Source organism: Misgurnus anguillicaudatus, chromosome 24 (assembly GCF_027580225.2).
Source record: "Misgurnus anguillicaudatus chromosome 24, ASM2758022v2, whole genome shotgun sequence".
Classification (NCBI taxonomy): Eukaryota; Metazoa; Chordata; class Actinopteri; order Cypriniformes; family Cobitidae; genus Misgurnus; species Misgurnus anguillicaudatus.
The window spans coordinates 47,203,714-47,226,977 of record NC_073360.2 but is presented as its reverse complement, the minus strand read 5'-3'; the positions used below and the strand labels follow the sequence as shown (position 1 = coordinate 47,226,977).

Below are 23,264 nucleotides of genomic sequence, written 5' to 3'. Positions count from 1 at the left end.
TCTTCCTGAAGTATTCCTCCTTCTGTGGATCACTGAAGCCTCGTACCTCTGTGACTCGATCAACACACTCAGAGGGGATGAGATCAGCTGCTGCTGGTCTGGAGGTGATCCAGATGAGAGCAGAGGGAAACAGATTCCCCTTGATGAGGTTTGTCAGCATCACGTCCACTGAGGTTGATTCACTTACATCACACAACCTCACACTGCTGTGAAAATCCAGAGACAGACGACACTCATCCAAACCATCAAAGATGAACAACACTTTATATTCATCACTGAAGATTTCCATTTCTTTTGTTTGTGGGAAGAAAAGATGAAGAAGATCTAAAAGACTGAGTGTTTTGTTCTTCATCAAATTGATCTCTCTGAAAGGAAGTGGAAATATGAGGTGGACGTCCTGATTCTCTTTCTCTTCAGCCCAGTCCAGAATGAACTTCTGTACAGAGACTGTTTTTCCAATGCCAGCGACTCCCTTTGTCAGCACACTTCTGATGTGTTTGTCTTGTTCAGGTAAAGGTTTAAAGATGTCATTACATTTGATTGGTGTCTCCTCTGTTGTTGTTCTTCTGGATTGTGTCTCAATCTGTCTCACCTCATGTTCATTACTGATCTCTCCACTTTCACTCTCTGTGATGTAGAGCTCTGTGTAGATCTCATTCAGTAGTGTTGGGTTTCTCTTATTTGATGTTACCTCATACAAACACTCAAACTTCTTCCTCAGATTTGATCTGAATGTGTTCAGGACTTCAGCAGGATCATGACTGTAAATTAAAAATGAATATATCAGATTATTACACAAATACCTGTATGAGTAAAAATGTGTAGAGCAAAGTTTGTGTTTGCATCTTAAAGAGCACCTATTATGAGATACACGTTTTTAAACATCCTTTTGTGTGTAGGTGTGTATTAGTACATGCTAACGATATTCAAAAAGTACATACCTCAAAGAAAACGATGACGCGAGTTATCGTCTCTAACGTTCGAGGACTACAAAAAACACTCGGATTGTAGGCAACAGTTTACTTCCTGGGATTGGTGACGTAGATAAGACCAACATTATCATAGTTCAGCCCTCTCTGCTTTGCTTTGGTACGCCCTCAAAGACGGTGGGGGGGGGAGAGCGCTGAGTCAGAATAGAGCTAAAATGGCGGAGGTTGGGAGTCCCTGCTTTGACCCTGTTTGCAAACTCTTGTTTCATTGTTTAAGCGATTAAATCTCTCGAGTAGACGCTGTCTCTTTAGATGCAAGGGCAAAATAGCACTTTATGGACTTACAAAGAGGACATCATGTTTAATACGGTTCCGGAAAAATCCAGTCAGAAGTGGTTCACGGAGTTTTCACAATAACTGCTTCTCATGAACCAAAGCTGCGCGACGTCTCCTCCTGAAAGTTGGATTATTGTGCACTTCTGGATCACAGGCTGTAAGTATTCATGTTTATTATTTGCCTTTACTGTAAGTTACGTTACCTGTAACCGGAGCTTAACATTATGTGCTTGTAAAGCTCAGATATAGATCTATGTGTAGAGCTAACCTTGCAAGCTAATTGTTTTGTGTTGTAATAATGTATTTCATAAACAACGTACCATATTTACACACGTGTATGTTGAATTATGCAGACTATCGTTTTTATCTATGTTTATTTAGACGTGTTTACAAACTTGCTAAGCTGTTCCAGCTAAACTGTTACCGGTAAAGTTTGTTCTCGTGATCAAACTCAAGAAACTCGAAGTACAGATGATTTGTTTAACGTTATATGTATTTTACTGTTGTTTTTACTTGAAGCTTTCTTAGATTTTGAAACGAAGTAAACACGTAATGTGTGTTGCTAATGTTGGGCCATGTAACATGTAATACATTAACGTTTTAATGAATAGTCTAACGATTTAGAATCGTTGTACTCTATTGTTATAATATGTCTTTTTGACTGAATACATGTTTGTTTTATTTGTCTATATCCTAGATTCGCAGCTGGACACATCCTTCTACACTGTATGCAAACATGCAACATCATTACACACAGTACAAGGCATATGAGGAGCAAAGGTGTGTAACACATATGATGTATTTAGCTAGTGAAACCACTACCAGTCTTAAATGTATAACTGATGATGACAGTTTTTTTTCTCTGCATAATCATAGGAACCCAGGCAGTAGCATCGTTTCACAATGTTTCAATCACCATCATCAGTGGATGCCTTTGCCGTCCGTACCCTGAGATTTCAGATTTGCAGCAAAAAATGTGACTTTCCCATTTATTGGAATGCTGTGCAGGTATTTAAGGAATTTTAGTAACTGTGTTAAATAAAGTACAGTAGTATTTACTTTTAAAATAAATGTATTGCTTATTTATATTTTTACAGGTTGTACCTTGCAGCCATCCATTACAATGTCACCAAGCCGTAACAAAAGCAGGAGAGGGAAAGTACAAGGCTATGTTCCCAAAACACACAAGTGACATACTGTAAGCAGTAATGTTTTATTTCAAATACATTCATAATTAAAAACTAAATGTATGAAGCAGGGAAATAAATGATCAAAACAAAAGATTTATTGACTGCAATATTTGTACAGTTATGTGGATGATGTGATCAGGCTTGGGTTTGATGAGGTATTTGAAGATAAGCTGAAGGAAACCCCGATTCCAATGGACCTGGCATCACAGTTTGAGAGACCTTCAAAGGAGGACGTGATTGCATGCCATCTTCAGTGCAGGGGTCGTCGGAAGCCACCATTCCGATCAGGAAGCTCCAAGCATATCTGGAGAACAACACACGACAGGATGATAACCCTAAAGTGTCGTCTTAGATAGCACCAGCTGACAAAGCTTTGATATGCCATTTATCTGAATAGATAGCTGTAAGAAGTGAATTGAACAATTTTTTGAAAGAAGAGCACAATATGGTTACTAAAGTATGTTTATTTGTATATTGTTTAACAGTTAAATATATATTTGTAATAAATAAACTTTTGACTGACTACTATATTTTCTTTAAAGTTACATCTTTTGTTCTTTTGGGTACTTTGTTACTATAATAATACTTTAGTGTTATTGGTTTAAAAATGTAATAAAACTTACTCTAGTCCTGCGCCTCAAAGGCTTATAGTCGGTACAATAAATGTTCTGTGTGTAGGGATTTACACAATTTGTGCAAAACCTGGATGATGAATCACGCAGGTAAGATGCCCAGGAACCTGTTGCATTCTCCTTAAAACCTAATAAGTAAAAACATAGCACAGTAAAATAGTATGTAAGCAGTATTTTATAATAAAGTTTACTATAGTAAAATAATGTAGAAATTACCAAGTGAAATCGTTTTATAATCATTTCAACAAATACTTTCTATGTGCTACATTTGGTGTTTCCATATAGTTTGCACAGTAATAGAGTATGTAAACAGTCTTTTATAATACATTTTACTATAGTAAAGTAATGTAGAAATTACCAAGTGAAATCGTTTTATAATCATTTCAACAAATACTTTTTATGTGCTACATTTGGTGTTTCCATATAGTTTGCACAGTAATAGAGTATGTAAACAGTCTTTTATAATACATTTTACTATAGTAAAATAATGTAGAAATTACCAAGTGAAATCGTTTTATAATCATTTCAACAAATACTTTCTATGTGCTACATTTGGTGTTCCCCTATAGTTTGCACAGTAATAGAGTATGTAAACAGTCTTTTATAATACATTTTACTATAGTAAAGTAATGTAGAAATTACCAAGTGAAATCGTTTTATAATCATTTCAACAAATACTTTCTATGTGCTACATTTGGTGTTTCCATATAGTTATGTAGTACGTTATAATTACCTTTTGGATGTTTTTCCAACACATTTTCGTCTTCGTTTAGCATTCTGGCAGAGCTAAGGACACCTAAAAAAGTTAAATCCAATCGCATTCATTGACGGAGATCGTTTATATCGTAACGGCCTTCTGAACTCTCTGGATCGAGCTCGAAGTGGTAAGGCAGTACAGACACCATCGTTTATAGAGAAATATAACGCTTGTTTACGTTGCCTCTGAGGCTGTGACTCTCAGTCAGAACCGGTGTCAACCCACGCGTAGTCAGGGGCGTAACCTTTCAAACACACGCCGAACCCAGGTGACCAATAACAGTTGAGTAGTCATCTGACCAATCCGATTACACTAGACATTTTGGGAGGCGGAGACAGGAACTAAACCGAGCGTTTTTCAGACAGTGGGAAATCGGTGAGGTATGTAAGCAATTTATAAGACTCACAATGCATTAGTTCAAGTTTTAATAACATGTATGTACTATGGGATACTGCAATAACGTGCTAACGTGCCAATTTATTAGCATAATTGGTGCTCTTTAAGACCAGGACATAATAATGGTTTGTAAAATGTTTCATTTAGGCACGTCTACTACTAAACAAAAAGTCCTATGATTCACCTGAAACGAGGACTCATGTTTTCATTGAAGTCTTGTAGTTGATTCTCAGATTGTTCAATCTTCCTCCTCTGACAGTCAGATTCTGTTCTGATTCGTCTGAACGGCAAGAATGAGAATCAAGAATCACTTTACGCTTTAATATTAGTGAGATTTTTCACATTACTTTATTAATTCTACAGTTTTTACACTGCTGTGAATGTAACTTACTAATAAAACTCTCATATGATATATTCGTTCACTATTTTAATACAAAGATGGTGAATTTCACAAAATAAACAATTGTAAAAAATATTGAACTACAATAATAGTAGTAAAGATATTTTATACCTGTGTGCGGGTCTTGTCTCTTCATTCTTAAAGTGTAATGGATGAATCATAGACCGATCACTCTTCATAGACACACAACTGAACTCTGAATCTGATCTCTTCTGATGATCTGAACTATAACACACAACAGATTTAATACTTTAAATTACATTACTAATATTTTCTTCAAAGATTAAAATAAAATAACACTAAAGTATTTTCCTATAATATAACTGTTATTTAATAAAGTGTTTCTATAAAGTACCTGCATCCTGGAGAAAAATCTTCATGTGTTGATGTTTGTGTTTGACCCATGAGGAAGCTGTAGAGGTGAATCTGATCAATCTGATCTCCACAACTGATAACATTCAGACACAAAATAAACTTAAAATCAAAGTGAATAAACAGACATTATAATTCAGATAAATGAATGAGTGTTGAAGAAACAACTGTGTCAACACAACTACACAACATTAAAGTGATAGTTCACCCAAAAAATGAAAATAATGTCATTAATGAGTCACCCTCATGTCGTTCCAAACTCGAAAGACCTCTGCTCATCTTTGGAAACACCGTTTAAGGTGTTTTAAAGGTAATAAAAACATCACTAAAGTAGTCCATGTGACATCAGGGGGTCAGTTAGAATGTGTTAAAGCATCGAAAATACATTTTGACAAAATGTCCAACTTTATTCAGCATTGTCTTCTCTTCCGGTTCTGTTGTGAACAGTGACAGTGCTGACGTACGGCGCTGCTGACATATTATCCGCAGACATGTTTGCAAAGTTTTTTTTAAACTTACAGTGTAAACGACTGTAAACGAAATTCTGGAAAGCTTGGGGGCACCCAGGGCTGGAGTGGGACAAAAAATTGTCCCTGGCATTTTGGCCCAGAACGGCCCACTACATGGGATCACAAATAGCCCCCATCTTTGTGCAATCTTGACAACCAACTCCATATAATGATTAAGTAGAAAGGTATAAGAGCTGACACGTGACATTATAATAAATGTAAGTGCTGTAAAAGGCTTTGCAGATATTAAAAATCTGCTAACCACCTTATGATAACACTGAGATCTGATAAATGTTACAATGAAGTTGCAGTCTCACGGCAGAGCCATGAGTCCCATTACAGTGTGCGCAGAATATTTTGAACACTTTTTCTAAACACCTTTAGCAAATTCCAAACCACAGTAATTTTAATAACTACCATTAATTTTTGTATATATCTTTCCCTTTCATCCTATTTTATGTCCTGGTTGCCTGAATCAGGATTTCTTATCTAATGGCGACACCTCAATTTTGCAATTTCCATGCACTGCATCTTTCTTATGGACATCAAATAATGAATTTCCAGTGTGTGTGTTAAACCTTTTCTGGCCCATTTTATCTGTAAAAGAAATTGTGCCTAATAATTCTGCACACCTGAATATAAGGTCTTTCTTTTCTAACAATAATGTATTTCTTATAAATGCTTTATTTACTAAATTGATGGTAGTAGTATTAAGATTAATTATTTGTTTTGTAATTAGTAAAAGATGTTTGATAAAAACTGTGATCAAAAGTTTGATGTAGCTACTGTAATGGGTTGCTTTAAAGAAAGCGGAGAAGATGTGAATCCATGTGCAAAAGGTGGTTTATTGTAAAATCCCAATAAGGGCCAGCTGACAAATCCAAACAGGGTAAATCCAACAATCGTAATCCAAAAGACAGGCAAATGTTCAGGGCAGGCAGAGTAACAATCAAAATCCAAATACAGGCGCAGGTCAATCACAGGAACAGATAACAGGTACAGTAACAGGTTAACAGATATACAGATGCAGGTAACAGGTTGGGCTTACTATGTGTAATATTCAGCAGGGAACTGGTGTACAGGAAGTGACTTAAATACAAAAACAATCAGGAAACGTAAAGCGTGACATGGCATGATGATTTCAAAATAAAAGTCCGAACAGAGCAGGATAACAAAATACAAGTTCAAATAACAAAAATACACAGAATACAAGCAAACACAGAACAAAACCTTACAGCTACCTCATAATTCCGCACAAACTGTATTTTACTGCAGTGTAATCACTGTCATTTTGCAAACAGCTATTGGTCTATCACTTGTGTTTTGACTGCGTTTTATCAAGGGGATCTCTAACGACAGTGTTTTAAAAGCAATTCTGCTTACCGCACGTCCACTCTCTTCGCGTCTCTTATTTTGACAGATGCACACTGACGGTGCATGCTTCATAAAATGCCCTAAATGTTGTGATTGGGCTAGCCAAATGTCAAATAAAAAAGAACCAGTTGATTAGGTGTCTCCTGGGCCGGTCTGTGTGAAAAAAACATACGCTAACTTTTTTGAAAATGCAGTACATTGCCACCGTGCCTTTTAGCGCCATTAATGAATTACGTTAAAACAGAAACAAACAGAAAGAAAGCAATGGGCTACGATGTGCGATGCACTAATGTTATGGGCTGGTCAAAATGGTACAAAAATAGTCTGAGATGCATCGACCCCACCGGGAAATGGCTCGGTGTGCCAGATGGCCAGTCTGCCCCTTGTAACAGACAAGATGTGTTACCTGTTTTATTGTATTATTTTCACTTCTTTTATGCTTGGGGATTTCTTAGGGGTCGCTGCAAAGTAGTGTAGTACCTCTAGGAGCAACTGGAGTGCCTGGAGGTAACCAGCATATAAGCTGAGCTACCATAGAAGAAGTGAATTAGTTTGGTAGGGGTTCATCATGGTTTCCACTCAAGCTATCTTTCTTGTCTACTAAGTCCTTGTTGAGAACTCTTGAGTTTCTGCTCAACTGTAAATATGGATTGTGCTTTTTCCTGCTGTTTTGTTTGTTTAAAAAATCACTAATGTTAGTTATTGCTTTTTTTCTAGAAAGGACTTTTCATTACTTTTCTTTTTTCTTATGTCACTTGTGTCTCATCATGGTGTTCATAGTTAATGCTGCTTTGAGAGCTTTAAGGGGCGGTGAATTTGTTGATTTTATTGTTTTATACTGTTGTCTGATGTCTACTTATGATGTTTGCGTGGTTTTTACATTCAAAAACATCAAAAGCAATAAGTAATAGGCTATTTTGTAACATGGATTAGTGGCTGTCTGGAGAAATGGTTCGTTTGAAGGGGCGGGCCGCATTGAAGACCTGGACGTAACGCCCACTGCTATGATTGGATAGCTTCATTCCCCATCATTACATTTGGGCAAATGTTTTAAAAACATTAATGTGTAAAAATAGCAGCCAAACACAAATATGTTTGAGCCACAAAAGATTCTGGGTGCTAAAGATGATACACATAAATGACAATACGTATAGTAAAGTAGTAACAAAACTTTAAACTCAACGTGACTAAATTACTGTATACCACACAGTAAGCGTGCATCAGAATCTCATGTTTATCATCCTTATCATCACTCCAACTCATCTGAAAACTGGACATTGAAACGCTAAGTTTACTTCATCCCATTGACTCATATAAAAAAGACAATGCTCATTTTTAAATGTATTCATTTTCTTTGGGTCACATGTATATAAGCACTGTGGGAAAAATAAAATTGTTGTATAAGCTAATTTGTGTTGTGAATTTTTGTATGTCAGTACATGTCAAAAATTCTACCTCCCTCAGAGTAACACATGAAAAACAAAGGAGGTGTTACACCCTGAAAATACATAAAGCACCGGCCCAACCAGACCGCGGCCCACCGGGAATCTCCCAGTAGTCCTGATGGCCATTACATGCCTGGGTGCACCAGATAACACGTCAGTAGCGTCGTACGTCAGCAGCATCAGTATACCATACATAGATTTTCAATGGAGGGTCAGCAAGCTGTCGGACTAAATCTAAAACATCTTAAACTGTGTTTTTCGAAGATGAACGGAGGTCTTCCGAGTTTGGAACAATATGAGGGTGAGTCATTAATGACACTATTTTTATTTTTGGGTGAACTATCCCTTTAACACAATATTAACACAAATTAAGAGTCACAGACAGTGCAAACCATTCAATAAATATAACGCTAATATCAGAGGCGATTCTAGGGTTAGAGCTTTAGGGGTGCTGAGCACCCAATGAGCTCCGCTGCCACCACCCACCCTTTTTTCACACAAAAAACAATAATATGTCTATTGTAAAATAACTATCATTTTAACATCGGTTCAATTAACTCTAAAATCCTGATTTTTTTTTTTTTTTTGGAGACCTTTGTAGGGATGAAAACAGGGGTGAAAAACATGAGAAGGATATTACCCCTCTAGGGGGGTCTGGGGGCATGCTCCCCTGTAAGAAAAAATTTAAAATTGCATATTTTAAAGCATCAATCTCATGAGTTTTGAGATACATTTTTTGTCAACCTTTTTCTTTCTGATTAATGGCAAGCTAGCACTTTTTTGCCATTAATGCCATATTAAAGTCTCAGGACAAAAGGTGGGCTAGAGCAGCAGTGTGGGTATGGTTTTATGTGAATATACAGTGTATCGTTTTAAGCCTTTGTCAAAATTACAGATCTCCTAATGTATAACTTTTATGCCTACAACATATGGTAGGTTTATTAATAGTTTGTTAATTTACAGCTTTTCTTTTAACAGTCCTTTAATTGAACGATTACCTTTACTATATGTCCAAAACAAAACACTTGTGACTCCTGCACTAAGGGTTAAAAACTTTATCCCCTTCATATTAATCTGCGTGTGACAAACAAAAAAATATTTATTGTCTAGTTTGATAATCAGACACAACTGAAAAATAACAGATATAAATCTAGGAATGAATAACAATTCATGTAAAAAGCCACAGTTAGTGATTTCACACATAACTTACCGGTACTGGTGGTATACAGTATATAGAGTAATATGTCGTTTGTTTTCACCCTGGTCCAAACGCCACGTTTCCATGACGACTGACCAAAAAAGACGCACGTGACGTCATGTTAACATGACTCCCGATTGTTAAAATGAATCTCAAATTAACGATAAACCATACGATAAACTTTAACAACAGAGACACACGTACGCAACTACCAGTGGTGTAGTCTAGATTTTTGTAGTGAGTATACTGTGATTTTTTCCTCTCACCCTTATGCTCACTCGTCCCAGCGTGACACCCCATAAGCACCACCACACTTACAGATGCATACAGTATAGATATTCATGTAATCGAGAGCATTCTAAAGGGTACTCATAAACACATAAACTGAATGTGTTATCAACATGTCAGTTTATTATAAGAAAAAAAGACTTTAACAGTCAATGGGTTTACAGCTGGGGAAACTGGATGGATTTTTAGACTGGTTTAGTGTTAATCAACATCTAACTCAGGGCCAAAAGTTGCTCAACTGTTAATTAAAATTAAATAAACTGTTTCCAATCTTCAATTCGCGGCTAACACATGCATTGAAGGAGAAAAAAATATCCACTCTTTCAATAGCTATTATCTGACAACTATTGATAACATTACCATGTGTAATTTAATGGTGTAAATGTTTTTAATTAATACACATTTAAGATGACCATGAATTAACTCTAATTTGCATAGTCATTGAAATAAAAGCTTATTTTATTCATATAATACAAGCAGTGTCTAAAAATTAAAATAGGCTTTTACTTAATTATTATTACAAGACCATCATGTAGCCTAATATTAGACACCCAAACCAAAGTGAAGAAACTTATCTTTAATTTGCAAGTCTGAACTGAATATCAACGCAGACATGATTTTCCTCACAAAAGTTTAAGATCATATACATCTTGAACGTAGATATATAAATTAACACAGAGAAGGAAAGTTTAACACTATGAAGCACAAGCAAACATGCTGAAAGCTAAAACCATCAGGATATAATTACGGGCTTATTTTATTGCATTTGGAGCCTTACCTCCAGATAAAATAATAAACTGGACTGATGTTTTAAATGTTGTTTACTCACATGTGCATTGTTAACTCTCCAGATTTTATATTGCAGCAGCTCGTTCACTTCACATGGATTGTTTGTTTACAGTGTCGCGTGAGCAGCTACACTGCAGGTTCGACTTCATTTGGCGCTAAGCAGACCCTATGGTGATGTCAAAGTACCGCAAGAGCGATTCAAAGCAGATTTCTCCATGTGATAAATGCAATCGCTCTCGCGGTACTTTGCTGTCACGCGCCTGTGGGTTCTTCTGGTGCCACACCAGTCTGCTCCCCAGTCACTTTCGCGCCGCTATGGTAATTTGATTTCATACGCGAATCGGATCGCGCAGTTCGGCAGGAATTCAAACACACCAAATATATAGCCTAATATATATATGCAGTTCAACCCGCTAAAATAGCAAGTGTAGCATGCTGGTCAGTCCTTTTCCATCTGAATTATGACTAAAAGTTTGAAATGTCAGAAAACCATGCTGTTACGCTATTTTTAGTGGGTATACGGAAATCCTTGACAATTTCTAGTGGGTATACGGCGTATACCTGCGTATCACGTAGACTACACCACTGGCAACTACACACTGGGACGCACAAAACTGCATGCGTCTTGCGTAAGAACATTGTAACCGGCGCTACTTCTCTTCGTTAAAGGAATAGTCTACTCATTTTCAATATTAAAATATGTTATTACCTTAACTAAGAACTGTTGAATCATCCCTCTATCATCTGTGTGTGTGCACGTAAGCGCTGGAGCGCGCTGCGACGCTTCGATAGCATTTAGCTTAGCCCCATTCATTCAATGCTGCCATTTAGAGATAAAGTTAGAAGTGACCAAACACATCAACGTTTTTCCTATTTAAGACGAGTAGTTATACGAGCAAGTTTGGTGGTACAAAATAAAACGTAGCGGTTTTCTAAGCGGATTTACTATATTTTATGGCGTAATAGCACTTTTGTGAGTACTTCGACTCGCCTGAAAAGTCCGCTCCACTTCTCACTCTCATAATGGGAGAGGGAGGGTGTTACTGCGCCGAGTCGAAGTACTCACAAAAGTGCTATTACGCCATAAAATATAGTTACTCTTTTAAATCCACTTAGAAAAGCGCTATGTTTTATTTTGTACCACCAAACTTGCTCGTATAACTACTCGTCTTAAATAGGAAAAACTTTGATGTGTTTGGTCACTTCTAACTTTATCTCTAAATGGCAGCATTGAATGAATGGGGCTAAGCTAAATGCTATCGTAGCGTCGCAGCGCGCTCCAGCGCTTACGTGCACGCACACAGATGATAGAGGGATGTATCAACAATTCTTAGTTAAGGTAATAACATATTTTAATATTGAAAATGAGTAGACTATTCCTTTAAGTCTATGGACAAGTCACCCAGGTACTGTACTACTCCGCAGCTGCTGCGATCCTGCTGGACTAAAATAAACACTAATTATAGGTGTACTATGGTGATTCAGGATCAGACAAAACCACGGCTTGAAAGATTGATTCATGATGTACTCACTCATTATAAACATAACTTAAACATTTTGTTGGATTTTAACAAAAAAAGTTGCATCACAACTAGGGGTGGAACGGTACACAGAAGTCCCGGTTCGGTTCGTACCTCGGTTCAGGCGCCACGGTTCGATTCACTTTCGGTACAATGGAGGGAAAAGCAAAACAAAAATTAAAGATTTTTTTTAGTACCTAAGCTAATCTTAAAAACATAGGTGTCCTTATCAGTGTTATTTTGAGATGTCATGAATATGAACTGAAATGCATTTAACATACTATCTCGTATTTCAAAAATGTATACCTCTTTAAGTAATCTTGTACTCATCTTTCATACAAATATGGGTTCAATTGTATTACAAGTGTTACCTAAATACATTTTAAAATTACATTTTGGCCTTATTCCATATTAATGTACTAAAGAACAAAAAAAAGGCTCTTAGGATGAATTAATAGGTGTGTACGACTTCACGAGGCGCTGCAAGAAACGACAAGTGGATGACGTCAGAGTAACGCGAGAGCGATTTGAAATCAGCCTCCTCCGCAAGATTTCTCGCGGTACTCTGATGCTGATGGCGCTGCGTAAAGTTGAGCACGCTTAAAAAACTGAAAGCAGATGAACTCGACAGAACTGCCCTGCGTATGCCTGTTGTATATAGCAGGACAATTTATCTCCTACTTCTCAGCGTGAGAAATACAAAGTGTGGCGTTTGAACTGACTGAAATGCGTGTTTGTCAAGGTGAATGCGTGAGACTTGAGAGCCCTGATTAGATGTATTTCCACTCACATACCTAACAATTGCTGAACAACGCCGATGCAAAGTCCTCATCTTTTCCACCACTCTCTCGCCTGTACTATTGTAACTGACTGGAAAACTGAAGTTTTGCCAAACTTGCGATGGCTGGCGGACCGTCTAACTCTTGTGGAACACCACTTGCCATCCTCGCTATCCCTGCTCACTACTGACTGGACCGACGTGACGTCGACCTGACAAAAAACTGCAGAGTGCCAGAATGTAGACGGGCTCTGATAGTGCGCATACATAGGCGGAGCTCGGATGCATCGGCGCCAATCAGAGCTTCAGAGCTAAAGCGGGGCAACAGATTAGCTGTCCATAAAGAACCCGCGTATCTAACAGTAGTTCCGCATTACATTAATTATTTTGCACGCAAGTTTTTTTATTTTCATACCGTGTATTCTCCGTTTAAATTCATGCACCGAACCGTGACCCCCGTACCGATTCGGTTCGAAACGAATACATGTATTGTTCCACCCCTAATCACAACAATACATAACTAGTCGGGCAGTGTAGGTACAGAGAAGTAGAAGAAGAGGATTACACCATTTGAGCTGGGAGGTTTTCATTTTCATCCTTAACATATATATTTTAAACCACAAACTACAGAGTATGTTTTGGACATTTTTTAAATGTTCCATTTATAATAATTGAGGTAAAAGATTTTAAAAAATGAGCTACACGCATCAAAAGAATGAGAAGAAATAAGGGCAAAGATGTCATTAAAAAAATGACAAGGTATAGTGCTGCAGAAATATCAATCTGAATTAGCATGCTAAATGACTAGCTACAGCTCGACAGGTGCCGTAATAGCAGTTTCGACCATGGTAGGGCGTATGCGGGCCACGCACATAACCGCCAGCCAAACTGCAATACACGAATAAGTCGCATGTGCGGGAAGTACAGCCCTCTACTACCGCTGCGTCCGAAAACTAAGGCAGCTGACTTGTTGACTTAAGAGGCATGAAGGCAGCTCAGAGAAATGCAATTCGGACATGTCTTGATGCCTTCCTGCCTTGCAATAGGGTTTTCGAACGCATTTCAGTTCAGGGAAGAGAGCGGAAGAATGGCTGAAGCAAGAGACATTTAACACTACCACAACAATTCGCTGCAGGGAAAAAACGCGCTCAGAATCACAAATAAAATCTGATAAATAAAGGAACCAAACCAGAGTAAATACTTGCACTGCTTTTTATCGCTGGAGACAACTAATGGACATGAAAGAAATGAGGTTCGACTCCGAAATGACTTCTTTTTTAGATTGGTAAGTAAGATGCTGTTAGTATTTCGCTAGAAGTTCACTTATAATAGGCCTTGGGATAACCTATGCTCAGCTTGTACATGAACTACGGCTTTGTGCAGTAAATGTGGCTCAATCTGAAAGCAGCTGATGGCGATTCACTTTTAATCAAGAAAACGGCTTCACTGATGAGAAGCGCAATGACTATCACATGCAAATTATCGCGCATCCTTAGCTGTTAGCGTTTAATAGTTAGCTCTACCCACAGACCCGATCCGGTTTTCACCCGTTATCTAGCAAGCTGATGCTAAAATGTAACATTAGCTAAGAAGCTTAAAAAGTCTTCAATGATAATGAACACCAAATGGACGGACGACACGTAGCGGAAAACATTGCAATGTTAATGAGACCGAATGGTTTTTTTTGTGACTAATGATAACTTACTTAGTTGCTATGAGGAAGTGAAAAGCGTCTCATCTCACCTGAACACACCTGAACACTCGCTGTCATCACAATCTGACTGGATTCACTTTCTCAAAATACTACAACTTTAACATCAACTACAACATATACAAAAATACATGTAAAGCTGTTTATACATGTTATATTAATCACTTTGATCATCGATATGTTAAGAAATCAACTCTACCTGTTTAAAATGGCGGAAGATAAACACGAAACAATTTACTTTCACTTTCATCTGTGACGTCACTATTGTATGAGGAAGTGTTTGAGGTGTTTCTCCCTCTGCTGACAGTAAACAAACATTAAACATCTGATTACAAATAATTTAACAGATTTAATTTATAAACGAGACTTAATCAATAATGTGAGTCAATGTGTTTACATTCACTGCGTGAAACAAAGAGCACATCAGCATTAACAATAATTAAACTCAAATCAAAATTACTCCTCTTTTGTTTAACTAATGTAAGCCTAATAAAGTCATATGAGTTTAATATAATGTAGACTAAGTGATATTTTATTATTTGTGTGAACTACATGTACATCCATGTTTTTATTATCATAGTGTAAACGAGACAATTGCACATATTGTTTGGTTTAATAAACCGCAGCTGTTACTCTTAGTTTTACATCAACACTAACATAAATGTTTGACATCAGCAGGGCTTAAATCATCAGTTTATAAATGTTTTAAATATTACTTTTGAGTTCGGGTTTGGTCCAGAATGACTCATTTGATGCAATACAATCAAAGTCCACGAGATGTCGCTCGTGTGCAGACTGTACTGACATGAATGAGTGAAGAATGAAAGCACCATGAGATGTAATGCACATGAGATGAATTGTCCTTAAAAAAAAAACAAGCATGACTTAACTATAGTTAGCATAGTTTTATGTTTGTGTTATTTGTAGTAGGTCTTTGTTATCAGTGCTCACATCAAAAGCCTTCATCTCTGTTGGTATGGAGGAGGATTAGCGTCTAAATGAGCAGCTTTCACATCACAAAGACCTCATCAATACTGAAAGAGCAACATCTGCTTTCATCTGTCTTCATCTATTTCAGTAAGACATTGATCAACTTCAATAAAAAATAGTCAAAATTTAAATAGTCAGATTTGGATAAAGTCACAGATCAGATCCTGTACTGAATAATCAACTCATACGGTTAAGAGGAAGTGATGTCACTATTGTGTCTTCTTATTCACCATCAGATCATACTGAAGATCAATCAGACATCTTTACAGTCTCTGCACATGGGTCCTGAATAAAAATGAAAGAGAAAGTCAATCAGATATGAGATCATCATCAGTGTCAGATGAAGAGATAGAAAAACAAACTATTAGTGCTGTCAGTCAGTGATAGAAATGAAATCTTCAACATAATAAACATGTCAACAATCTGTTTATCACATACACATGAGCTACAACAATACAAAAACACATTTCATCTATTTCCTCTGAATATTTGATGTCAATGTAAGAGATGAATGTATTGATATGTATGTAGTATAATATAATGACACACTGACAGTTTTATGAGTTCACACACAAACAGTAAGAAAATGAAGGTGATGCTTTATTTTAAAAGTCCTGGAGGTTGACAGTCGTGTAAATAAAGAGAAACAGCATCAATGTCAAAGCTCGACAGAGAGTTGTGTGAAGTGTCCATCAGATTTTAAGAGTTGACTTTCTCTTCTTTTTTCTAATCTTCATCTGTATCATTTATCATCTGTACTTTGTGTTGATCTGTTGTGTATGTATTGTGTTTGTGTTGTTATTTCTGTCTGTATTCTGATGATTTGATAAATACTGCTTAAAACATGAAATAAAAAGTTGTTATAAAAAGATGAACATCTAGTCAAGTGTGCATAACTATAGAGGTGTCGGCCTATCAAACAAACCCCATTAACAAACATCATATATCAGCACAGAAATAAGCAATTCATTAAAGGAATTGGTCAACAAATGAACTATTTGAGTACTATTTGTTGCACTTACATGTTGATGGTCCTGAAAAGCTTGTTGAATGTGCTGGACATGTACTGGTCCTGGGTCAGGGTCATCTGGTGGTGCCCCCACCTCACCAATAGGTGTGCCATGCTTGTGCGCGACATTGTGCAGCACTCCTCAGGCCAGTATGATGCGGGAAACCTTGTCAGGGCCTTATAACAGCCTCCAAATTGCGTCCCATACAGCTGGCATTGCACTGCTCAAACACGACTGGCTTATTCATGAGCGGTCTACCAGTTCTCTTTAGAAAGAACCAGTTACCAGGAAACCAAGTGTAGTAAGCACCTGTAAAGGTACGTGTAATGCGTGGCTCCTCATTGTCTCTATTTCCAAATTCTGACCCAACTCAGCGCAGAGCTCCAAGAGTATAGCCCTTGGAAATCTGAAATAAGCCAGTTATCATCGTGGGCCAGAAAATTATTGTGGTCTCTAAAAATTCATTCTCTCCGGATTCGTCCATTGAAAATGTCCTCTAATTAAGCCAATGCTGCCATTGCTAGACGGGTGGCCATTCGTGCCAGTTTCGCCAGACACATCCTGAACAGGATTTCGAGTGCGTTTTCCGGATACGATCGCATACTTCATTGAAGTTCTCACATTTCAGTTAAAATACATTAGAAAATAATGATTTATTTCTTTTAAGACATACAATCATTGTAGTTTCATTCTTACCTTGAAATGTAACGGTTGCTTTTCTGCAATTGAACCCGAAATATTAAACCTTGATGACGTATGTGGTCGACCAACGCAACTTCTGGAGAACGCACCAGAAAACATGTTCGGGACGTGTCGGGTGGAACTGGCATGAATGGCCACCCTAGGCCCCAGATCCGTGGACAATTTGGATTTCTACAGATATGTGTGTATTTTCTATGAGGACATTCTCTGGTCCTAACAACGCAACGTGTCTTCACATCCCCATCAAACAGCATATACAACACATAGCTATCAGGGATAATTGCATCCTTATGCTGAAAGTGTATTGTTTGCATGCGTTTTAAAGTTTTGACAGTTTAAACTTTCATTTTCCTCAAAGCTGCTGTACAGCCTGTCGTCTAGTGATAAGTCTGGCTTGTATTCAGTTTGTAGTAATTCTTTCACATGTGTGTTAGTCAGGACAGAGCCATGCTTTGATTTCACTTGTTTCAGTGTTGAAAAAAGTGATTCACAGATGTAAGTTGACCCAAACATAGACAATAGTTTTAGTGCTGCCTTTTAACATTGAGATATTTCCAAAACTCCAAAGTTTCTTCCCTTAGAACATGTTTAAGTCTGTCATCCTCAGAAAGTTCAATCATTTCAAGCTGAGATGCTGCTTTATCTTCCACTAAAGGGACTTTTAAACAATGATTCAGCAGTGAATGTGTTGATGAGAATCTGTCCTCAAAACTCTGTTTGAGATTTTCAAGCAGTGTTGGATACAGTGCAGTACACTTGTTTGCAACCTCTGCTGCTTGTACACTTTAACAAAGATGGAAAATCTGTTAACTCTTTTGTGGATCCATTTTGAGTTTGTTGATAAATGTGAAAACACTGCACCAGGTCATGCACCATCTTTAACTTCCCCTGCAGATCCACATTCAGATAATGCAGTATGTCGACCAAAAAATACAAATCTGAAATCCACTTGGGATCACATAGCTCGGGATATCATCAATACTGAAAGAGCAACATCTGCTTTCATCTGTCTTTGTCTATTTCAGTAAGACATTGATAAACTTCATACTGCATCTATTACAACAGCATGAGTTTATAGTAGAAGAGTCCTGGGGTCCGTTCTTCGTATGTCGATTAATACATCCACGATCAAATGAGACATCCAAGATGTTTAGATCTCGCTAATTATATCTCGCTTATCCGGTTCTTTGAACTCTCCTGCTGTTGATGATTAGTATGGCAGGATTGAATTATCTGAGATGACTGCGTGTTTGTGCGCTGCAAGAAAAGTCAATACATATCGATAGTAGAAACACTGATCAGCCACGCTGTGATTGGCCGGTTGTTACAATGGCCACGAACACGCCCATTTTTAACCCCTGCAGTCTGAGAGCTATTGATGGAAGGTTGTGAACTTTTTATGACACTGAATTTAGAATCCCAGTTAAAGCTACTTTACATAAATCACCATAAATAATGTCAAATATTCTGTAAAAATATAATCTTGATATCTTTATATGCTTGATTTAAACTTTGATGCTCCTAAAGTACTTTAAGTCTCTTTTAAAAACAGTTCAATGCTATTTTGTCTTTTTGTAACAGCAACATAAAAAGCAGAATAAAAACAGGTGGTGGACCTCCATCTTCATGTGATGTGCTGGCAGGAGTGATGTCTCTAAAATGATTGATTGTACAGATCATCTCTGGAGCAGTTGCTCTTTCTTAAACCCACATCCAATGCAACACTTTGATTGCTGATTAATAAAATTTTAATTGTAGTTTATTATAAGATTGTGTTTTCCTCTCTTTTGTGCAGTTGTAGATAATACACCAACACTTTCAGCAGTTCTCAAGAATGTGTTAAATGAAGTATGATGTGCAGTAAGTGAATGTAAATGTTATTCTACATCAAAAGATTATAAAGAGCAACTGTTTCTGAGCAATGCACACGACAGTAAAGAAATCCTCTCAGAAGACAGTCCTTTAGAGAAACTATATGCAAGTGGTTAAATAAGTTTACTTCAATTACATTATTCTTATATCACTGATTTCTGACTACAAGAATATTAGCAGGAATCCACATTAACTGAAAGTCCTGCATCTGCTGAGTCTGCACAGAAAAGTGTAGTAAAGAAGATAAATATATGTGAAAATATGTGCAAAAAACTTATTTGGTTATTGTCATTTTTGTCACAGGAAAGGGACAGGACAACATCTTTGTATTCAGAGTTTATATAACAGATAGAAATTACTAAAAGAACCCTTAAGCCTACTTGACAATCTAAAGACAAAACTAAAATCGGAGATGAGTTTATTCAAAGGAAACTTATTTCACACCGAGTAATAGTCTTTATTGTACATATTATAACATATATTACTGCTGGGTATGATTGATTGCTATTTTTATTGATGAAAATTTAAATACATTTAAAATGAAAGTAATCAGCATGTTTGTCTTGTCATTCATTTAATGATAATCAAATCTGTTAAACAAAAACAAGTTGCACAAGTACAGAAAAAATATATTTGTAATATTATATATTTGTTAAATAACATCGCTAAAAGATTTAATCTATACTTTTTTTTACGTGTTGAATTTGAAAAGCTCTTCTCGTATTTCTCGTATAATGGAGAATATACAACTGCGTCAGACTTTCCGTATCACATCCGCTTTTGAAAAGGTACAAACTAATCTTGATTACATGAAATAAGACTGCTCCCGAGCAGGTTTAATCTTATGGACCTGTTGCTATGACAGCAACTCTAGAATGAGCTTTGAAGAACCAAATAATCCAAGATCAAGCCAAATCATCAACAATCAAATCCAGCTAACCGAGTAATCCACGTACGAAGAACAGACCCCAGGACTCATTTTCTGCTTTATAGTCTTCCTCCTCTCACATACTTTATCCTCATCACCAATTTATGCTGTATATTCACGAGACAAACAATGCTATCAAGCTTGAAAAATACTATAGCTAGTATTGTAATAACCAAAGCACATAAACGTCTCCAAAGCGCCTCAAGCTAGTGATGTTACCAGTGACACCGAAGCTCCGAAGCGTGTGTCAAAAAAACGAACCGATTTTCATTGAAGCTTTGTATCGAAGCTTGATTCGTTCTGGCAAAATCACGTGACCAATGACGTCCGAAGCTTCGTTTCACACACACCCACGTGACCGCTTCGTTATCTGATTCAAAGGTTTAGAATTGTGCGATGCGCGGCGCGCCCTCATGGGTTGTATTGGAGTATTGCATTACACGGAATCGATTACTGTATAGTGAGTTTATGATATATATAGAATATATTAGTAGTAAAAAGCCTTTTCTGCACCACTTAATACCATGATATATTTTTTTATTGGTTCACACTTTATACTTTTGAGACAACGTCTATCCTTAATTTGTTATTTTTGTTTGAAGTATCATTCGCATGAAATGGAACATGCTTTGGTCATGCATTTAATATAGTGTTACATTTATTTATGAATCTATCCTTAATTTGTCAATCCATTAAGTTTTGCTTTTATAATTAAATTAATACGTTTTTTGGTTGTGGAACATGTTGTGAAACAGCACTTTCACCAGCAGAGGTCCTCATTGAGCTCTGATTTGAAAAGCTTCGAGTAATGAACCTTTTTCCGATACAATTGGGTTGAAAGCTTCACTGCTTCAAGAAAGCTTCACTTCGCCATCCCTACCTCAAGCGGTCATTTTTAAAACAACATCTGCCGTTCAGACGCCTTTGATGGAGTTCAGGGGCCTCATTTATCAAGCGTGCGTATGTACAGAAGCGTGCGTAAAGTGTGCGTAGGAACAGTTTTACGCAAAGTGTGTAATTTATCAAATTGCACTTATACGTAGAAATGTGTGTAAATATACGCACACCTCTGAGTATTCTTACGCAGAGCATCTAGTGCTAGAATAGTGATACTACACAGAATCATCCCCAGTGTGTAAAGAAGTGTGTATTTATTATCCACAAGCAGGTGCTAAAATGATTTGTGTATAGTAACAGCAAACCATTGTTGAAGTTAATGATTTATTTGTGATTTGTCGTCAAATTGGTGTCTACCACTATAAATGAAGCGCTGAAAATGCAGTGCAATGGCTTATCTTGCGTTATTGAAAGACTTGGGAAATCATCCATCCGCCGGGAGCGCGTTTCAGATCACGCCGTTGATGCTGTTTATATGCTGCTGTCCAAGGTGGAAAGTTCTGTCATTGTCTGTCCTCCTCCATTTGCACTGATTTCACGTTGGTGTGCTGTGACGGGTTTTTTAATGTCAAACCACTTTTTATTTCTAGTAGTGTTCTCATACTGTACCCAACGTAATTAAACTCACTGGTAACATGTTCCCATGCAGATTTGTTTTCTTTTGTTAGTCATTCCTCGCGCATTAAGTGTACCAAACCGTCACTCTAAAAAAAAAAAGCGGTGCTATATAGCACCAAAAGTGGTTCTTCGCTCGTAATCATAGAAGAACCTTTTTAGTGCCATATAGCAATGGTGAAGCACCAGTGAAGCACCTGTGTAGAACCAAATAGTGCTATGTAGAACCATATGTGGTGCTATATGGCCTAGGGTTGTGCCGATAGACGATAGTATCGTGTATCGACGATCTTCAGACATATCGCCAATGGCAGGCTTTCATGGCGATAGTCATGACGATAGTTGGCGAATGGTTATTATTATTATTATTATTATTATTATCATAGTTTTATATTAACACCCACAATGCATGCATTTCCTCACATGAGGGTTTGTGGGCTTCACTTTACGTGGAGAGCTTGTAAAGAGAGAATTCCTTCTTGCGCGTACCTGCACTTAATGCGCGCGTCTTGGTCTCCTTCTACCACTAAATCCAGCGCGCCGCGTCATGAGCAGCTGCGCTTCTCTCTGTCTCACGTGCAAGCGCTCTCGCGTCTGTCCGAAGTCTAAACATAAACTAAAGTAGTAATCCTTATGTATTTGTTCAGTTTAATGCGTTTCATGCGAGCTGAGGCAAACTTTACTTTTTGTTTAAAATATGAACCGCTGCATATTAGCGCCTCACTCTCGCGTACGTGCAGAAAGCTGCGCTCTGTCCGAAGTCAGATCACTAGGTATTAATCCTGTTTATATGCATTTCAAGGAGTTGTAGCAACACGTCTCTCGTGTTTAATATATGATTGTGTTTAAAATATGATCGCGTTCCGCTGGACCGATGCGTTTAAAAAGGCACCTCATGAGAGCACCACTGCTTGACACGTGTAGTCTTCTGCAACAGCACTAAACCAATGCATTGAATAGTTTGTATGTGCGCGCACGTGTGTGTGTGCGTGCGCAGATGCATGCTTTTACAGTTATTAAGTAATCATGATTAGGGTTTTAATGACGCGCTCGCATTAAGGGCATCAGGTTTAAGAAGGTTGCGGTCATGACGGTGTTGCTGTTGTTTTTTTGTCCACCCATCAAGTGACTTGTTATAATGAGTAAAAAATTATCAAATAAAAAATGAGTAAACTACTGCCCCGCCCCCCGATAATATCGTGTATCGCCGATCTCACAGGCTGACGATAGGATGATCTGAAAATAGGGCATATCGCCCAACACTAATATGGCCCCTATTTGGTTCTACACAGGATTTAACCTCATCCACCAGTAACTCGATTTCTGTGTCTGTAAAGTTTCTCTTTTTCGCTCTCTTTGCCATTATTGCGATGAGGGAAAAAGCACAACCATGTGACTTATAACGGGAGGTGTTGTCACCATATATGGTTTATTCGAGGCGTTTCGGAATGCAAATGACTATGAACGTGCACGAGCATGGTGCTTAAGAACAAATGGAATTTATCATCAAGGATTACTTACTGATGTGAATACGAACCACGTGCGCAAGTTTGATAAATCCCAATTTTTTTGTACTTACGCACATACTAAATTTCATTCGTAGGTACAAATATAGAACATTTTCTA

General features: G+C 37.5%; 1 protein-coding gene and 1 long non-coding RNA gene across 3 annotated transcripts in view; one reads left to right on the top strand and one right to left on the bottom strand.

Annotated features, from left to right (window-relative positions):
- LOC129438994 (protein NLRC3-like) overlaps positions 1–16,737 on the bottom strand; it is a 469,470-nt gene extending 452,733 nt beyond the window's left edge. Inside the window, exons 1-4 of the mRNA XM_073863419.1 lie at positions 16,637–16,737; positions 4,996–5,088; positions 4,752–4,865; positions 4,425–4,520 (exon numbers count right to left, since the gene is read on the bottom strand). Of these exons, the coding sequence (XP_073719520.1) occupies positions 4,425–4,520; positions 4,752–4,865; positions 4,996–5,088; positions 16,637–16,737 (404 nt within the window). The remainder of the gene's footprint in view (positions 1–4,424; positions 4,521–4,751; positions 4,866–4,995; positions 5,089–16,636) is intronic.
- LOC129432460 (uncharacterized) lies at positions 848–2,983 on the top strand. Of its 2 annotated transcripts, none has more exons than XR_012367432.1 (5): positions 848–1,422; positions 1,963–2,045; positions 2,142–2,273; positions 2,363–2,463; positions 2,611–2,983. It is a non-coding gene; the product is annotated as an uncharacterized lncRNA (long non-coding RNA). The 2 variants fall into 2 exon arrangements; XR_012367431.1 differs by having other exon boundaries at positions 2,574–2,983.
- Positions 16,738–23,264: the final 6,527 nt, after the last annotated feature.